The following is a 20,684-nucleotide window of genomic DNA, read 5'->3' as shown; positions in this document are numbered from 1 at the left end:
CCAGCTCTCAGAGAAAAGAAGCTAGTCCTGCTGTCCTGGCTGGTGGGCGCACTCCCCACCATGCTCTGGGCTCTGGATTTCTCCTCCTACTGTGAGTGGACAGCTTCACTCTCAGGCTATGTTTTATTGCCACCAAAGCACTTTCTCAGATGCAAAAAAAAATTATCACTAGATTCTCATAATAAATGTGACAGCCAAGGAGTGCAAGAGATGAAGCCTCTCAACACAAGAACATAGAGCATGTGCACTACCAGCAACTTGGCTTTTTGACACCCAATCCTATTCCTTTTCATCATTCAGGAGGATCAGCTAGTCCCAATCCTGAATAAAAAGACACAACCCTTATCTCTGCAGGTCTGGAGTGGTGGGGAAACCCTAAGCTTTGTAATCAAACAGATGTGTTTGTGTTACAGCCTGACTCTGTACATAATTAGCTTCAAGAACTTGGGTAATTTATTCACCCTTTGAATCTCCATTTTCCACATGTGTGATATGGGGAAATATTGTTCCTACATTGTATAAAATGAACCAATGAGTATTAAGTACCTAGCGTGGTACCTTAGCTAATTAAATGGAAACTGTGCTGATCTGTATCTCTTCAATTTCTCACCATCAATCCTTACTGATCCTCCCAAGCTCATTTCAACTCTAGGAAAAGCTACCAATGATCCACAGAACACTTCTCTTTCCTACCTGATACTATGAACCACTTGGAATCCTAGCAATTCTACTTCTGTCCAATCCTGAAAGGAGTTCATCTGCAGGCCATTCCCTCTCTCAGAAGCAATTATGTACTTGTATACCTAGAGTCATCAAAACCCAGTAGCCAGCAGAGAAGGCACAACACACACAGCACCTGCTGGAAGAGTAGGCTTCCTCCCGTTTGGCTTACTGATACTATTGGCTCAAATGACCTCAACTTCTGGACTCTGGACCTTTGCCACCTTGACCTCCCAGATCTCATGCCTGTGAGCTTTTCAGGCTGACCCATCTGCTCTGACCTGCAGTTTCTGCATAGGCACCCAGTCTTGGGACAGGGGCTGTCTGCAGCAGGCTGTGACGGGCAGGGTTATCAGTCCTCTTAGATTTCTATACACTGGTGCTATTTCTTCCCCGTCTTTTTCTGGGGATTCCTCTGCCTCATCGCTGCTGTCTTATTAAACTCACTTCTTGGTCCTCTTCACTTTTTTGTGGCATTTGTCAGTTCATATCAGACCCACTGCTGGTCTTATATAGATGAGCTCTTAACTAACAGCTATGATATTCACCCCCATCTAGGTTCCTGCCCTTTAAAAACTACAAGATCTTTTTTTGGATATTTTCCTAGTATTTAGTCTCTTCCCTCCCAAAACCATGCTTTTTTTCAGTTTCTCTATTATCACTGTATCCATCTTTCTCGTTCCCTGGCCATCTTTCCCTCACACAAAAGGACTTTGAAAAGTCAATGTGAGGTCAAATATAAGGTATTCTTATCGCAGATTTTTTGGCAACCTTATTCTCCAAACTTTACCAGAAAGGCTCATCTAGTCCTTCTCTCTCTTTTTTCTTATGTTTATTTTTAAGAGAGAGAGAAAAAACAAGTGGGAGAGGGACAGAGAGACAGGGAGACACAGAATCTGAAGCAGGCTCCAGGTCTGAGCTGTCAGCACAGAGTCCAATGAGGGGCTTGAACTTACGAACCATGAGATTCCGACCTGAGCCAAAATTGGACGCTAACCCACTGAGCCACCCAAGCACCCCTAGTCCTTTCTTGAAAGTCATCTGGGCCCTGGTCTGGGGGTGACATTTGAGGATAATCACTATGGAAGAACAGAAAACCATGGAACCTTGGAATTATGCCTAATTCCTACTCACTGGGTTCTAGGATTTGTTAAATATAAACATTCCTCTTTATGTAACACACTTCATTTCAAACAAATGCTTCTGGTATTAGCAAGCATTCACTGAACACTGATTACATGCCAGGTACAGTGTTATCTACTTTATACGCATTACTCTTTCAATTTTCACAATGACAGGATGGTAATATTTCTATTACTATTGCTGTTTCAGATAAAAGGAAAATGGAGACCATAGAGGTTAAATAAGTTGCCTAAGGACTTAAGGCTAGTAAGAAGTGGTTACAATTAAAAGTTTGCAGGGGTGCCTGGGTGGCTCAGCTTAGCATCAAACTCTCGATTTCGGCTAAGGTCATGATCTCATGATTCATGGTTGGACTTTGTGCTGACAGCGCAGAGCCTGTGTGGGATTCCCTCCATCTCTCCCTGCTCTCTCTGCACCACACCCCCCTCAAAATAAGTAAATAAATAAAAAATATTTTAAAAAGTTTATATTCTTTTAATGGGAACCCTCACCAAAACTAATCTCCTAACAAAGAATGCCCTTTAACCCTCATCCCTTCAATCCCATGGTCCTGTCCTCTTTCAGACACTGCTCAACAATTCTCTCTTCACTGAGACCTGCTCAGTTTGCTCCCACTGGCCAGCACTTCACTCCCCAGGTTGCAACACTGCCCTGGCTGTGACCCTTTGTCCTAGTTCATACCACACTGGCATTAACACATTTCTGTTCTTTTGACAATGTTTTCCTCATCTTGACCTTGTGATGTTTCAGGAGACTAAGTTCTTGAAAGTTACGGGCTTTCTTTTCAACTCCCCATAACACAAGTATACTTAGCATACAAGCAGGGCCTCAGCAGGGGTTAGATGAATGGGGTGTATGAGGTCTTTAATGACAAGAGTCTCGTTGTCTTTTTAATTGCACCAGTAAGGCGTAGATGACTCATTGCTCACTGGGACAGATGGGCCATGGCAGGCTGGCAACACAAGAATGAAAACAACTAACATTTGTTGAGTTCTTACCATGTCAAGCACTATTTTATGCACCATAGGTATACTAACTCCCTGGGTTAGGTACCATAAACAGGATGCAATTAGCACAAAGATTATTCTCAAGTCTCAGTCAAGACAAAGTTAAGAGTCTATCTCCTTCCTCTCTGTATTCACAGCTTTCTGTAGTCATGTGTTATACCTGCAGCATTTAGCTACATCTTGTATCTGAGCATATCTACATTTCTCACCTGTTTATAAACTCCTGGAAGCACAGCCGGTTGACTCCTGTTAGAGGGGCTATAATGTAACTTTAACACAGAGCTCAATAAATCACTGAATTGAATCAAGATCTTAGGAGATCAAAATTCCTTATACACAGATTTAAAAAATCTAGACATCATCTTAATACCTTTCAAGCCTTACTTTAAACAAAGAAGTCACTTACATTTAAATTAGTGCAGATAATGCTTTCTGGCTTCATGATTTGAGAAAAAATTGATATAGCTTTCGCCACCTGGTTCTAGAAGAAAGAAAACCAAGTTATACTTCAAATCATATGAACATTACTCTGCTGTCATAAAGACTTTTTAAAGACAGCAGGATATTCCTATTCATGGTGCCCCAGGGATTTTGAAGTCCACAAAGAAAAAATTTTTTTGGTAATCAAAAATGACCTTTCTGGGGCGCCTGGGTGGTTCAGTTGGTTAAGCACCTGACTCTTGTTCAGGTCATGATCTCATGGTTCATGAATCCAAGCCCCGAGATGGGCTCGGTGCTGACAGTACAGAGCCTACTTGGGATTCCTCTCTCTGCCCCTCCCCCACTCATGTGCTCACTCACATGCTCTCTAAACAAACAAATAAATAAATAAATAAATAAATAAATGTTTGCAGGAAAAACAATGAACTTTCTACAAAATATTTCCTACATTTGCATATTACTAAATTTTAAAAAGTTTCCAAAATACTTTATTTTTATTGAAATATAATCAACACACAGTGTTACATTAGTTTTACGTGTACAACATAGTGACTCAACAAGTCTATACAATAAATTGTGCTCTCCACAAGTGTAGGTGCCATCTGTCACCATACAACGCTATTACAAGGCTATCGACTATACTCCTTATGGTGTGTCTTTCATCCTGTGACCTATGCACTCCAAATCTAGAAAATTACCAAACATTTTAATAAACTGAGTTCGTTTTTTTAAAATGCTTATTTATTTATTTTGAGAGAGAGAGACAGCGCATGAGCAAGGGAGAGGCAGAGAGAGAATCCCAAGTGGGCTCTGCAGTGACAGAGGTTCAAACCCACGAACTGTGAGATCATGACCTGAGCTGAAATCAAGAGTCAGACACTTAACCAACTGAGCCACCTAGGTGCCTCTGAGTTCTAGTTTTTAAGATGGGGGCATAAAGTTGGCATTTCTCCTTCTCCCACTGGACAAGTTTTGAAGAAAAAAAAAAGAAATCAAGATTGAGAAGCAGAAATGCAAACTCCATGCCTGACATAATTAGAAGAGCAGAAACCTTAAAGCTCACAAGAGATGGAAGTACTGCCAACAACATGGGAGACAGAGAACAGGGTGAGTTCTAGATAAAGCAGTGAGCAGAGAACATCGCTGCCTATCTTAGGAGCCCACAAAGTAGTTCTCAAAGGTGAGGGCCACGATCTGAAGTACAAAATCTGAATTCCTGTTTACAACAATGGCAATGGAATTTAGGACTACTAAGGAGAATTCCTCTGGATCCTTTTTGTGGCAAAAGTGAGGCTAACCAAAAACTTACATAGATAAGCCATACTCACAGGAAAGAGTCTGTCACTACGACAGGGGCAGAGAATGAGATTCTTCACTGAAAACTGCCTCCATGTCTATTCCCAGTAGCCAAGGAGAAATAAGGCCTAGGCATTTTTGTAGACAAAACTCAAACATAAAAAAAAGTCCTACTAGTCTAGAACATGACAACATGGCTCTGCTTTCTCCCTGACCTCGATTTTCTGTAAATGGCTGGTGTAAGAAACTTGTCTATCAATGAGTACTCAAAAATGAACCAGCACATGATCTATATAAAGACACCATGAGGAAAAAGAAGAGCTGCCTTTCAATCAACAAAGGGATGACTGGAAAACCAATAGTAAATGAATATTTTAAAATATATGAATATGTTCAAGTATACATAAGAATACATATTTAAATACATACAGAACTAAAACAAATGTGGGGAATACGGTTGCAGAATGAAGCACAAAGTGTTATGTAGTTGGATAATGAAGACAACGGGAGAAACACTATATATAAGAGAAAGTATGCTTAGTTGCCTTGTCTTTATTATGTGTGGTCAGAAAAACAGCATTTAAAGCTGACAAATAAGCATACTTAAGAAAAAAATGAGTACTATGAAAAGTAACATATCAACCAAAATTGGGTGGTGGAGAGGAGGAAAATGAGAAAAAAGAGGAAATATACTAATTTCAGCATTACTCACTGTAGGGAACTAATAGGTACTGTCAAATTCATTAGAATACTAAGAAGATTAAATCAAGTTATGGTTTTAAAGTAACCACTAATGCAAAAATACAAACCAAAAAAAAAAAAAAAAAGAAAACCACCACATGCTAGAAGCAATTTTAAAAGTTGAAAACAAAAACAAAAACAAAACATAACTGAAACCTAAGATTAAATACACCACGTCTATCTAGATGGAGGACATTAAAAGACTAGCAGCATATAGTAAGACAATGTTGAAATCTATGCAGTGTATAAGAGATACACACAAAACAATTCAGAAAAGATGGCAAATAAAAGGATAGGAAAAGATGTGGGAGGCGAATGCAAACCTAATTAAACCAAAGAGGCAAACAAAAACTGGGGTTGCAGGGGTTGGGGGGGGCACCTGGGTGGCTCAATTACGCTTGGTTAAGCATCCAACTTCGGCTCATGTCATGATCTCATGGTTCATGAGTTTGAGCCCCACATCGGGCTCTGTGCTGACAGCTCAGAGTCTGGGGCCTGCTTCGGATTCTGTGTCTCCCTCTCTCTTTGCCTGTCCATGTTTATACTCTGTCTCTTAAAAATAAAAACTTTAAAAAAAATTAAAAAAAAACTGGGATGGGGTGGGAGAGATATTAACATTAGACAAGGTAAAATCCCAAAAAGCATTCTAAACAAAACCAAAAGAGGCACTTTGTAATGCGACAGTGACAGACTTACAATGATATATACGTCAATGATAGAGCAGAACTATGTATCTAAGCACCAAATGGCATAACTTTTTAACTTTTTAAAAAAATACTTATTTATTTTTGGGAGAGTACAAGCGGGGCAGGGGCAGAGATAGAGGGACAGAGGATCTGAACTGGGCTCTGTGCTGACAGGCTGACAGCAGAGAGCCCGATGCAGGGCTCAAACTCATGAACCATGAGATCATTCCAGGGTTCCAGCTCTAATTGTCCTTCACTGCTATGTGATGGCAGGAAAGTCCTCTCCTCTCTCTGACCTCAGTTGCCTTCATTTGTCCTGAGACACGGAGAGGCTAAAAGATCACTAAAACCTCTTCCAAATAGAGTATTTGGGTCTAAGAAATATACGATGACTCCACTTAAACAGCAAACTGACCCAGGATTCCTCATTCACCTCAAGTAAATTCCACTTTGGAGAGCACTAAGTTAAAGTGTTCTGAAACGTTACATGGTAAAACAATCATTTAAAATTTTCATTTGAATTACTTGACAAATTTCTCTCAGAGTAGAGCTTCCCTCACTTGAGTCTCCACAGAAATCTTGGCCAGCCCCTTCTAAACAGCAATGCATGTTAGGTCCTCAACTGTAAACAAAAACATCCTTTGGAGGCACAGGTGTAGATGTAGGTTGCCATGGCACCAAAGGCATTGGTCTCTTTATGGGAACTTTTTCTTTAGGATACAGTCAGAAGGAAAAAAATAAATAAAAGAACAAATGCAAGTAGTCAAGTCTTCCCACTCCCAATTCACTTATGTACATCCTGAAGCCTTATTACCTGATTCAGAGCTAGTGCCACAGCAAAACAGGATGCTCTCCTGGAGAGGACTTCTCCTTTGATTAGGGCTTCTTCTCTTAATGTAGTACAGATTTTCAAAGATTCAGAGCTATTCTGGCAGGAGACAGGATGGCTCAGTAAATAAATGTCATGTACCTTTAAGTTTAACAAAATGATTGATAGTGCTTAGTATTTCAGATTTCCTTCTAAAAGAATTTCCCAGAGCCTATTTCAACCTATTTAACAGATTAAGCCCTATATACAGGCTACTTGCAAAAAGACCAAGTTATCTATATATTAGCAGTTCAAATCTAAATTAACTTCTTTTGTAAAGCTTTTGGTCAATTTTCTGAATTGGGGCCTTTTTACCACCGAGTGTACAAGTCTCTTTGTATCTGGGCATACTGGTTTCTAGACACAAGTACTACAACGTTAAAACTGTAAAAACTCAGTCTGTTACTTTGTGAAATAACAGAGTAAAGCCCAGCAACATCAAAAAGTTTTTCTGAGGGGATTTCCAATCTGAAAATATCCATGTAAGTCAAATACTTAAAAACGTGAACACTTATATGAATGGAAATGATAGAATCCCATGAAAAGACAAACCTTAAAAAAAAATCCAAGAACTAAATGACACACAAACCAGCAGACAGCAGCAGTAAAACTGAATTGTCTTCCTTTGTATATGCTGTAGGTGGATTAGGTTTGTGAGAACAGCATTAGCTTTATATCTATGTATTTCTGTCATGACGCAATCCACAACTCAAAACCCAAAGTAAAACCTGAATACGATGAGCGAGGACAGTTTCCAGAACTGGCTGGGAATCTATAACGGCTGACTGGTTCAATTTTTCAACTCTCATCTTCAATGAGTGAAACAAGTTATTTTCAGACACAGTACAGGGGAGAAAAGTCCTCCGGCCTTCCTAAGGAGCAGAATTAAATTCTCTACACTTTAGCACACACTCAGGAAGGCATCTCTAAAAAGGTCAGAAAGCTCAGTAACACAGAGCTGAATAAACTGATGCTCAGGTGTTGTGTGTTTGGCATTGTTTCATAAAATAAGAAAATGATATGATTGTAAAGGATCACCTAATAATCTAGCAAGGAGCAAACTATAAGACCCTTGGCCAAGTCCAGCTTATGGCTAAAAATGGTTTTCAAAATTTTTAAGGTTTGTAAAAACAAAAACAAAGATAGAATATGTGACAAAGACCATATGTGGTAGAGACTGTACATAGCCTCTAAAGCCTAAAGTGTTTACTATCTGGCCTTTTATAGTAAAAGCTTGGGGCTCTTGAAATCAACCCTTTGATTTCACAAATGAATTACATGACCACTTCAAAGCCAGTGAATGCTAAAGTTGAGACTATATGTTTCTCAATTTCCCAGAAGATTTTTCTTTCCACTATCACCCTACTTACTGCCTCTCTTACTTTGGAAAATTATTGCTACCCTTTTTAGGGAAATGTTTTCATGGACCATGCTCTTCCACCTTACCTGGTGTTCCTTCTTTTTCCCCATAAAAAGGTTTTGTTAAGTTTCCAAAGTTTAAATAACACAAATGTCTATAGTAAAGCATGCAACCTTGGTCACTGCACTGTATCAGCTGTCATGTATTCACTGATTCATTCACTCAGTAAAGAAGAAATAGTTTCTGTATGTAAAAAACAATCTTGATATAGTAATGACATATGGACTTCTAAGTCACATTTTCTGTCTTGAAGGAGTTTATCTTAGTGTCACATACACTTATTAAAGATCAACTATACACCAGGCACTGTTAGGTGCTGGTACAAAAAATGCCTCAAACTTAACCCCCAGTGGGGAGGATGAAACATACATCTAGTTAGAATAACATCAACCAGTGATAAATGTCACATAGGTGATATAAATAGAGCACAATGAAAGGATATTACTTCCAACTCTGAATCACAGAAAATACTCAGATGAAATTAAAGTAGCCCTTGACTTCACCAAAGAAGGTTGGTCAGATTTCCATGGGAGAGAACTAGAGAGAGGTCTTGTCTCAACGAGTTCAGCATGAGACTGATAGCAAGGGGATCCTTCGCAGACCTTGAACCCAGCCAGCACACTGTTTCTTGTTCTCCCTATCCACAGAATTGCCAAAGAAGAGTGAAAGATGATAAAATTGCTTTCTCCATGATAAAACTGACGTGGCTAACTTGAGTTTTCTAAAAATGAACACATTTAAAATTGAAATATCTGCACCAGATGGAAAAAAAGACTTCAGAGAAACTAAATTATTCTTTGTAGAAAAAAAAAATCCTCCTCAAACACTACCCACAGTGCTCTAAAAGTTAAGAGAAGACAGTTTTACCAGTTTGTAGCAAATTGCAAAAGCAAGGACATAGGTTTCTTTGTTGAATTTCACATCTTGGTTTTTCATCTCTATCAGCACTTCCAGCGCACCTACCAAAAATGAGAAGTGGGTGGACAGTGTTAAATGCATTCAGGTGAGTTCAGAGTCGTCTACTATTGATTCCCAACATTCTAATCTGTTCAGCACCATCTACTGAAAAGTATATTCCAGAAGCAAGTCAAAGCTATCTGTCAAAGTCATTTATCAATTAACTAAATTTCAAAGAAATTATCAAATGATACAGTAAGAACTAATATTTTAAGCCTACTTATACTTTCAGCATAAGTAAAATCAGGGTGTTTAGTTTAAGGTATGACATGAGATGCAATAATGTTGTTTTCAAACTTATAAGAATGAAGTCTCCAGAGTTCAGTCATTCATCAAGAATATAAGGATCATTTTTGCATGGTCCATTGTTTTTCCTAACTGCTATATTACCAAAGACAGAATTTTTCAACAAAATTCTAATACTCACTTGTATATTTGCCTTTAATAAATAACATATCCATCAAAATATTGAATGACGTGGTGTCTGAGAAGAAACCCCGTAAATGCTAATAAAAAACAAACAAACACAGTTTGGTTAAAAGTTTTTAACTATTGAGGATATATTTTTATAATTCTATCTTCTCTATCCAGGACTTATTTTTTGCATATACTTTATTCATTTGGTCCCCTGAATTCTCTAATAAATCTCTGATATACCAGGATTTATTTTTCAAAAAAATTCAAATGCTGCCCACTCTTTTGACTGTCATGTCTTTGGCTGGGCATACAAACGAGGCAAGCAGTATGGCAAGAGCTCTCTGGGTTTCAGAAATACAGTGAAGGACATCTTCATTATACATGGCTCTCCGGTGCTTACAAAAAAAGAAACAAGTCAATTAACTTTGGTAAGGGGGTCCTGCAATGTAGGTGGCAGTATATTAATATGAAAAGGCCAGGGGCACCTGGGTGGCTCAATTGGTTAAGCGTTCGGACTTTGGCTCAGGTTATGATCTCACTGTTTCAAGCCCTGCATCGGGCTCTGTGCTGACAGCTCAGAGCCTGGAGCCTGCTTTGGATTCTGTGTCTCCCTCTCTCTGCCCCTCTCCTGCTCATGTTCTGTCTTTTTCTCTCTCTCTCAAAAATGAATAAATGTCAAAAAAATATGAAAAGGCAGGTATAAGTATGCATGAGGACTAAGCAAGAAGAGTCTTACAAAGCTATGATGCTCTTTTGGCAAATGAATAATACTCACTTTTTGAAATAAATCACTAGAAGAGTGGTTCTCAACATTTTTAATATCACGATAATGCAACACATGCTATTCAAATATGCCATTAAATGCCTCCTTGCTCTAGTTTGTTCTTATTTTGAAAGCCCACTATGCAGACCCTGTTCTAGGGGCTGAAAATAAAGAAATAATAAACAAGACACATAACCCTGCCCTAACTCTAGTGGGGCTTATAATCTAGTAGGGCTTAAATTCTGGCATGGGAGACGATGAACGAATAAAACCAGTGAAGAAGTAAAAATGTAATTTCAAGTTATCAATAAGGGCTACGAAGAGCAATGAAGCGGGAAAAAGGGATAGACTAGATGATAGAAGGTCATCAGGGAAGACTTTCTGAGGAGACCTCAATGGAGTAAAGGAGAGCCTTGATGACGAGGGTGTAGACCATTCTAGTCTGAGACCATGGGTGTGGCAGTTCTTGGAATAAGAAAGCCCACGAGTGGAGTGAGCAAGGGGGATGGCAGGTGATGAGACACTACAAGGGACCTCTAAGTCATGGTCAGGGGTCTGAGTTCTCCTCTGAGTATGATGGGAAGGCCCAGAGAAGCCCTGTCCACAGTGTGAGCCATATATGTGGTTCTACATTTTCAAGTAGCTTCATTAAAAAAAGTAGAAATACAGGAAGTCAGTTTTAATGATGTTACCTAAGCCACTAAATGCAAAATATAATTTCAACATGTAGTCAATAAAAAAAATTAAGCACTTTTTCTTTTTTATATCAAGCATGTGAAATCCATCATGCATTCTACCCTTACAGCCCATGTAATTTCAACTAGCCACAGTCCAAGGGCTCCATAGATACATGCAGACAGTGGCTATGATATGGGCAGCACTACAGGGTTCAGGGTAGGGGACACAATAAGAGTGGAAACAGGATTAGTCTTTAATGTCACTGGACTCAAATTCCGTTTAATCTGCTACTCCAGGCAACTTGGTCGTATATGATTATTTCATGCATGGGTCTAAGTTTAAAACAAACAAAAAAAAAACAAACAACTGAAGTTGCATTTTCTTTTTGCTTTTTAATCATTAGACTCATGGCTGTCATTACAGTGAAATTTTCATTTTCCTTTAATTACAACACATGATTACTGAAGTCAAACAATACAAAAACATATAAAGTAAAAAGTAAGAATTTCCTGTAATTCTACCCCCTAAAGATAAGCAGTAGGGATTTCATGTAGATCCTTGCAGATTTTTAATACATATATACTAAAATATAAATATGTATATTTTTCTTTTAGGAAAAATATAGGTTCAAACCAATCCTCGTTGTAAAAACCCCTTTTCTCTGGTTACTAATACAGTATGATCCTCTTTCTAAACAATGGGTGTCCTTAAAAGAGGGGAAAGTCAAGAGTTCACAGCTCTACCATGGAAAGAACACTTTAGGGGTGCCTGGGTGGCTGAGTCAGTTAAGTATCTGACTTAGGCTCAGGTCATGATCTCACAGCTTGTGAGTTCGAACCCCGCATCGGGCTCTGTGCTGACAGCTTGGAGCCTGGAGCCTGCTTCGGATTCTGTGTCTCTCTCTCTTTCTGTCCCTCCCCCGCTTGCGCTCTATCTCTCTCTCTCTCAAAATATAAACAAACATTAAACAAAAAAAAAAAGAAAGAACACTTTATACGAAGAGTACAAGACAGAAACACAATTTAGTAGAGGGTTCCTAAAAATACAAAAGGGTCCCAGGTGGCCAGCCCTGGCCCCAAAATAAATGTTTCTGACCATGTATGAATTTACCATGTGTCTAAGTGCCAGTTTCCTCATCAGTAAAATGGATAGAATGACAGTATCCACCTCACCACGGTCTGTGCAAAATAAATCAAGCAGGTATAGTGCTTAAGCACAGTGCTGAGGACACAGTATATGTTCAATAAATAATTACAGAAATAATTATCATTATTTTTGTCTTTAAGAAAAGAAAATCAGAAGATGTGAAGGTATTCTGAAAACCAGAAAAGCACTATACAAGGTGGCCATCAACAAGAAGTAAATAATGCAAAAAGAAAGGAGAATCACAGGTGGGAAACAGGAAAGGCAATCTTAAAATGGCTGCCTGTCTTAATCAATCCCCCGCTAAAAGCTTCTCTGAGAGGTTAGTCCCAGGTCACAACCAAGGAATGTAGACCCCTTATAATTTGTCCATACATCTCTTCCACACCTGTCCTACACCTCTGTCTGAAAAGAGCAAGGCCTCTTCATAGCAATGGACTCCAAGGAAACCTTAAAATACAGGTAAGAGCTCATTCCTTCAGCTTAGGAACCTTGATCTGAAAAATCTAAGCCAGGAATAATGTAAGAGAGATGCCTTCCCTAACATCACTAAAAACACCCAAGGCTCAGCACAAGGAAATCACACTGACAGGGACAGTAATCGGGAGACAATAACCTGGTCTTTGATGAGTTCCAATGCAGATTCCTCAAGATCCAACTCGTAGCACAACCTCATGAAAAGTGGTCCAAATTTATACTCTCCCAAAGCGACATTTCTGTTCTCTGTATGGTACCTGGTAATGAAAATGATTCAGTGAGTCAAATAGTGAGATGCAGGGAAAAGGACAGACTGACTGTGGCATGTACTCTGCTAGATGCTGGGGACACAATAAAGAACGAGGTACTCTCACAGCCCGGAGGGAGAAAAGTGCAGAAACGAGGACAATCAGAGGAATTCTGGAGTGAAGTATGCCAGACATTTAAATAGAAAGGGTTTGTGAGAGGCCCACATGACCACATGAAATCAAAGAATGGAAAAACGTACATTGTAATTATCTTCTCAATATATCAACAAACTGCTAGGATGAGTGCTAGCAAAGGTCAGGGAACAACAGGGCTCTTGCACAGCAAACTCGAGAGAATGGCACTGTGTCTTTGTATGGACCCCATCTAGAGAGGAACGAATCAAAGGAGTGAAGTGATGCTCTGTCCTCCTCAAATGTGACTTCTCCATAGAGGATGACAGACAACCTACAGATGTACTTTACAATTTAGACCCATTGCTGTTTTCCTCTGCTCAGGAAAAGGCATATGTGATCCACCATCACCTAGCTAAACAAATTAAATGCTGTTTTGAAGTTTAGTTTTAGCAAAACGCTAATTTCAGACAGTGACATCTTTTTTTTAAATTTTTTTTTCAACGTTTATTTATTTTTGGGACAGAGAGAGAGAGAGAGAGAGAGAGAGCGAGCGAGCGAGCATGAACGGGGGAGGGGCAGAGAGAGAGGGAGACACAGAATTGGAAACAGGCTCCAGGCTCTGAGCCATCAGCCCAGAGCCTGATGCGAGGCTCGAACTCACGGACCGCGAGATCGTGACCTGGCTGAAGTCGGAAGACAGTGACATCTTATACGTGCCTTGAGGTTTCTACAAGCAGTCAGTCCACCAGTTAGGATGCAGAACTAAAAATTGCTAGCATAAATTTACTTTCAATAACCAACTCTTTCTGTTTTAGACACCAAGAAGACAATCTGGTGACAAAATAAGTATCGCAAGATTACTTGTAAACCAGATTTTACTAAGACTCATTATGTGAATAAATCACACATACCACAGGGAATAGCTCTGACTTTAAAACCAGAACGCTTTTTAGCCTTCTGCCGAAATCACGGAGGACAGTCACAGTAACATCATGGATAGTGTATCCCAAACATACATAATGCCAAATAGAATGATGATATGTACTTTCAAAGATACACTTCGTAGTCAAATTATAGAAATTATAAAATATATTCAGTGCTTCATTACAAGTTATGAATTAAATTATATCAGTTGTACACCTTAAATATACCTGAGTTTTAGTTGTCAATCATACCTCAATAATACTGGGGGGGAAAGAATTAGGTTATTTAAAGGCAATAAATAAATAATAAAGTACGTGACTAAGGATTTTTAGATTCTGATTCCAAGCTGACAGTTCAAATCCCAGTTCTTTTACTTACTAACTGTATAACCAGGAGCAAATAAATTAACCACTCCATGCCTCAGTTTCTTCATCTGTAAATGGAGATAAAAGTTCAACTCAAAGTTTCTGTAACGATTAATTAAGATGACATGCCTACTAGCACACGGAAAATCTGCCATTTGTGTCAGCTCTTATAAAATATAAGGCATGCTGTGGAAAAGATCTTTAAAAATCAATACATTCCAAAAATAGTGTCATGAAAAATTTGTGCCAGATTAAAAATAAAATAATGCAAAAACAAAAGTTTTCCCAATTTAGAGAACATTTACACTAATAAAAGCGCTAGAAATTCACAAAGATAAAGTATTACCTCTTCTTGACAAGAAATGTTCAAATCAGAGAATCTAAAATACCCCTAATAAACCACACACCAGCATGTGGTCAAGGCTATGGGGGGGATTAAGTTGCTCCTCACTTTTGACTCCATAAAGAGCTTATGTTCTAGCTCATTACTCTTCCTCCCCAGTAGTGGGGTACCTGTGTCAGCAAGACAGAGAACAGGTTGGTTAGGCCATGGACCTGCCCATTTTCCCACTTTTCTAGCTGTCCACTAGTAGAGGGAAGAGTCAGCAACTGGGCAGAGTTATTAGCAATGATTTAGATTTGGGTAGTAAAAACTGACAATAAAACAAGCCAGAGGGTCTAATATGATTCATCTTTGTGAAACTGAGATAGTATTAGGATTCCTAATGCCATGCAAATGTAAATTAGCATAACTCTTTTGGAAAATAATCTGGCATTTGTATCAACTAATTTTAAAATGTTCATATTCTCTGATCATCTCCAAAACAGAAAGAGTATGTTTTATGCATAGAGTTGCTCATCACGGCATTATTCATACTGATGAAAATATCAAAAATCAGACATTCAACAAGAGGGGTACCTGACATACAATGGAATATTATAAAGTCATTAAAATATAACTCCTAAGGTATATTAACAAAAAAATTATGCTGTAATACTAAGTAGAAAACGCTATCGTTATATATACAGTAATTATTAGGAAAGTATAAATTAAGCCCTATCAAAACCATACAATCTTTGCACGTAAAAAATTAGTGAGAAAATGGGGATGTCTGGTGGCTCAGTCAGCTAAGTATCCAGCCTCGACTCAGGTCATGATCTTGTGGTTTGTGGATTCGAGCTCTGCATCAGGCTCTGTGCTGACAGCTCAGAGCCTGGAGCCTACTTCAGATTCTGTCTCTCTTTCTCTCTGCCCCTCCCCGACTTATGCTCTGCCTGCCTCCCCGCTCAAAAATAAACAGTGAAAAAAAGTTTAAAAAAAAACAGTGACAAAATGTATCAAATATCAACAGTGGTTGATCCATCCGCAGGTGGAACTGTTGCTCCTCCCTGCTGAGTGTGGGAGTGCCAGGTAACTTGCCTTGACCAAGACAATGTGACAGAAGTGAAGCTGTGCCAGTTCCAGGCAGCTTTACAAGGCCTGCAGCTTCCACTTGTGCAGGGTGCTAGTGCAGCCCAGGCTAGACTCATGAACGACGAGACACTCCAAGGAGAGATGGGTCACGCGGACTCAGACATCAGAAATACAAGCAAAGCCTCTTGGACCTTCCAGCTTAGACCAGCCAGCAGCTGACCATAGAGGAGCAAGTGACTTTAGCAGACACTAATACAGAACTAGTAGGCCTCAATTCCTGACCCACAGAAATAATAGATAATAGATAATAATAGATAACAGAAAAAAAACAGTTATCATGTTCTGGTGTGCAACAAGAGACAACAGAAATAGCAGAATCTGTGATGTATTTCTTCTACTTTTTTGGTGTTTTTCAAACTTTCAATGGATTGTGTGTAATTTTATGTTTTTTCCTTTTAAAGATAACATTAATTTTTCATATTATAAAATTGATAATGCCCACTGTAGACAAGTTTGAGAAACTAAAAAAAATACATATTTAAACCAAAAAATATGTATAATTCCCAGAGAACCACAACTAACTTTTGGTACATACTCTTCCAGTATTCTACATATGAACACACTTATACTACTCTCTCTACATTATAAATGCAGGTCCACGTGTAGAAACCTATCTTTCAAGAATCGGTTCATACACTTCCCGAGTAAGTGAAACCTTTGCTAGGTTTCCTAACAGCAGACTATGATTACACGGGAATTCCCCTGACGTGGGAAAATGACAATGGATCAGAGACATAGACATTTGCCTTGAGGAGACAGATGATCGAGGAGTCCATGAAGTGGTCCAAGTGAGAGATGACGCGGCCTGAACTAAGACACTGGTAATGAGGACAGAGAGAGGAAGCCCAGAGATGAGAGATATCAGGGAAGTGGAAGCAGTAGGATTTCTCATCCTGTCAGGGAGGAGAGCAAGTAAGGTTAGAGGAAAGAGGCTCCCAGTTATCCATCCTGAGGGGTCAGTATGACAGAAAATAGTAAAAAGAAGCAATTTGTGTGAGTTGAAGGTGAAGACCTAGGGGATATGTAAGTGGACTTCATCAGGCTGGTGATTTCTTAGGACAGGAATTCTGGTTTTCTATCCTTAGTACCTGGCATATAGAAGGAATCCAGGAAGCGATTGCTAAGGGAACATAAATGTCTGGAGCTGGGGGCAGGCATGTGGACACGAGATTTGAAAGTCATCAATGTATAGCTGCCAGCTGAATCCATGTTAAATGGATGAGATTCTTCAGGAAAAAGAAAGAAGAAACCAAACCTGGCAGAATTGTACAGAAATGCCTCACCTGTAAATGACATTTTTAGCCAGTTCCACATCATCCCGGGTATCACACAAATGAAGGAAGGTTTTCAACTCGTCCTTCAAGATGAGCTTATTCTGGGCCAATTTCTCTTTCATGTTTCTCAGGTAGGTTGCTGGAAGAAAGCATAGTGTGGTGGCCGTCACTCAGGCTGACTGGGACTGTCAGGAGTCTGACCTCAGGGAGAAGGGGAAGCTGGATTCTGGCACACTGCAAAGAGGCACTGAGAGAGGCTCCCATCACTGACCAGTGTCCTTAAGAGCAGTATCACAGAAGGTCTATGAAGCAAACCATCTGTGCTACAGGAGCACAGGATGGGGGCCCACTCAAAACTTTCTAACATACAATCTTTGAGGGTAAAAACACAGGAATATGCAATTTTGACTACCTGGGTGATCCTTCTGCACACTAAAGTTTTAAGAACTATGTCCCAGAGGCTTAGTCCAAAAAACTATCGACAGGTGACCCATTAGGAAAAAAAAAAAAAAAATGCAACCAAGACATCTAAACCAACAATTGGCAGGGTATCTAGCAGGAAAACTGAAAGGAAAATGTGTACTGAAGATGGGTTTGCCCCAGTGGTTGACCTACACGATTTAGCAATATTTCAAGTCTCTTGCACTTAGTTCAACTCTACCTTTCATTTCTCTTGCTCTCCCTACTCAGTTATTAGACAGCATGACACAGTACTACATAATGCACACGGTAAAAAAAACCCATCCTCTCAACAGCAGCAAACTCTCTTGGTAACAGAATCATTTCAAAATGCTTATACTTATCTCTGTCCCGTCTTGTATCTGATCAACTGTGGAGACAGTCAAACACCAAAAGGAAACACTGCTTCTTGGCATTAGGAAGGGATCAGATTCTCAGCAGAATGTGGGGTGAGATGCAAGCCCAGCACTAAAGAAGCATCTGCTTTCTAGAAGGCAGAGCTGTTCTCAGTATCAAGAGCTGCCAAGAAAAGTCTACGGGTTTTGCTCCAAGGCCCAGAGCTTTGAAGGAAGGCTGCCTAAAGGAATGGCACAATATGTATTAAAACACAAGACTGGGAAGCTGAGGCAGACACTGTTCTCAATTTAAAGAAAAGAAGGCCCACCTGGTTTAAGTTAATACTGTGGACCATCCAATCTTTATTTGCAGAGCCAGGTCATGGTTAAAGGTTTCAGAGGTGGAGAGGCCCAGGCTATAAGCTAGGCTCTGCTACTTGCATGCTATGGGGAGACCCTTGTCTGTTAGACTTGATTCCACGTGTAAAGTGAGAATCGTGAGAGCTACCTCATGGGGTATCCTGACATAATGTACTTTAAGCATTTAGCACAGGGCCTACCATATAGTAATTGCCAGTAAATCATTTTTTGTTCTCATTTTCATTCCATCACTTATCAGATTTAAGAGAATTTATACTATTAACTGTTTCTAAACAATTTCTAATCTAAATAATTCTAATGGAACGACTTACACTTTTCAATAAGTCTTTAGAATCCAAAATTTCAACAGTATAATTTGCACTTGCAAACAAATAATCAAGATTTAAGTGTTCGTGAACAACACAAGGAAGGCTAAGGCAGGGTTCCCGTCCTGAAAGAACTTAATCTACTTGAAAAAACATGACACAGTTACGCAAAGCTGTCTGAAAACAATGATGGAGGGGCACATGAGTGGCTCAGTCGGTTAAGCATCTGACTTCTGCTCAGGTTATGATCTCACGGTTTGTGAGTTCAAGCCCCGCGTCAGGCTCTGTGCTGACAGCTCTGAGCCTGGAGCCTGCTGTGGATTCTGTGTCTCCTTCTCTGCCCCTCCCCTCGCTCGCAATCTGTCTCTCTCACTCAAAAATAATAAACATTAAAAAAATTTTTTTTGAAAACAATGACTGAGGGAGTGACAGGTGACCAACTATATAAATAGAAAGAAATCAGGGTGGCAGAAATAGACCAGGTTTGGCAGATGTGGAAAGGTACCAGAAAGGAAGTGGCTGGATAGGGCTGGAGAAACTCAGGAGAGGGGATCATTCTTGGTATAAAAATCAGCATGAACAATAGCATAGAACTGGGCACAGGGGAAGGTGGTGAGGGAAGAACTGTGATTACATTAACAGGAAATCATACTGGACTCCATAAAGGGTAAGGGGCCCATTATGGAGGAGCTGGGAAGCTGGTGGCAGTGCGTGGGTGGCTGTGTGGGGGGGGGAATGTACACAATATGGTATAGGACAGAGGACCACTGTCAGTTCTTATAATGAAGAAATGTTAACAGGATTTTTATAAATATCAATCTGACCATGGAGTAGATTGGCACTCATTACATTAACTGCCTTTCAGAACATATGCTCAATTGTGACAGCTTTAGAAACACTACAACAATTGGATGTAACTAAAAAATGACATGAGGCCCTAACTGCCAACTTCACAAAGCTCCAAAAGTGATGAGTAAAAAGAAGACTGAAGTAAAATCCAGGCTGAGGAAAATCAGAAGTAAAATGTCCGCTGGAGATTAACATATTCTCCCTCACTCTGAAGGCTTATCTACTCATTCCATAGGTGGTATAATGTATATGAAAAGTGGTGAGGAAAAACTGATTTCTGGAGGGCTAGAAGCGGTGTTTATTACGTGCCCATAAACATTTGACAGTAAGAGGAAGGAGATCTGAGAAATTTAGTAGGAACAAACTAAACTGTTATTAACAAAGGGAAGTCTTGTTATGCTTATCAAGGAATTTAAAGTACCGGAAAAAATGTGGAGAGAGGGAATGAATTCAACAAGAGTTCTCAGATGCTGACAGGAATAAGAACTAGGATAGTAGTGTGTTTTCAGCTTTTTGTAATAAAAATTTTCAAACATACCCCAAAACAGAAAGAGAACAGTATAATGACCTCTCATGTGCCCATCACCTGGGTTCCAAAATGACCAATATTTTGCTAATTAAAAAAAAAAAACAATGTTTTACCCTATTGACTTTTTCGCAGAGTAGAAAAATATGAAAATGAATCCCACAAGATGGTTTTGTTTCACTGTGTTTCATTTGTGTATAGATATGTATGTGTACAGTGGGGATGCTATGCAAAATGTACTTTTTACTCAGAGGTGTATCAAAAAATGTTAAAGCCAGTCATCTTGAGCAGTTCTTCTCAGACCTTACTGTGCATATTAATAGTCTGGGCTTTAAGTTGGGCATCTCTATGAAACTCCCAGTTGCTGCTAATCCTTGACCCTTAGTTTAGGTGGCAGGGATCTGAGGGAACTCGTTCCAACACGAGTTTTAGTATTTCTCTGGGATCCTGGGAAAAGTGACAAGAGGAGAGCTGTAGGCTCTGTAGTAGCAGAAAGTGAGATGAAAAGTACATTTAAGAGTAGACTAGGAAATCAAGAATAAACTATGTCAATCCCTTCTCGGACATAAGGTCATTAGAGGAGACCAAACGGATAAAGACAAAAAAAAAAAAAAAACACCTGAATGACACATCGATGAAAGAACCAACAAAA

General features: G+C 39.4%; 1 protein-coding gene and 1 long non-coding RNA gene across 10 annotated transcripts in view; one reads left to right on the top strand and one right to left on the bottom strand.

Moving 5' to 3' along the window:
* PTCD2 (pentatricopeptide repeat domain 2) overlaps positions 1-20,684 on the bottom strand; it is a 113,879-nt gene that overhangs the window by 91,953 nt on the left and 1,242 nt on the right. For 8 of the 9 annotated variants that reach the window (XR_003414292.2, XR_001430601.3, XM_027040250.2 and 5 more), the window contains 6 exons: positions 17,187-17,316; positions 12,897-13,014; positions 9,707-9,785; positions 9,190-9,281; positions 6,849-6,962; positions 3,277-3,351 (listed from right to left, as the gene is read on the bottom strand). Coding sequence is in view for 7 of the 9 variants with exons in the window: in XM_027040250.2 (XP_026896051.1) it covers positions 3,277-3,351; positions 6,849-6,962; positions 9,190-9,281; positions 9,707-9,785; positions 12,897-13,014; positions 17,187-17,316 (608 nt within the window). In the remaining 2 variants the exon portion in view is untranslated. The remainder of the gene's footprint in view (positions 1-3,276; positions 3,352-6,848; positions 6,963-9,189; positions 9,282-9,706; positions 9,786-12,896; positions 13,015-17,186; positions 17,317-20,684) is intronic. The other variant, XM_053223808.1, reaches the window with a different exon arrangement.
* LOC113593928 (uncharacterized) lies at positions 9,262-20,651 on the top strand. The gene is made up of 3 exons (XR_008299096.1): positions 9,262-9,325; positions 12,424-12,528; positions 16,989-20,651. It is a non-coding gene; the product is annotated as an uncharacterized LOC113593928 (long non-coding RNA).

Source organism: Acinonyx jubatus, chromosome A1 (genome assembly GCF_027475565.1).
Source record: "Acinonyx jubatus isolate Ajub_Pintada_27869175 chromosome A1, VMU_Ajub_asm_v1.0, whole genome shotgun sequence".
In the NCBI taxonomy this organism is placed as follows: domain Eukaryota; kingdom Metazoa; phylum Chordata; class Mammalia; order Carnivora; family Felidae; genus Acinonyx; species Acinonyx jubatus.
This window is presented reverse-complemented; position numbering and strand designations above follow the sequence as displayed.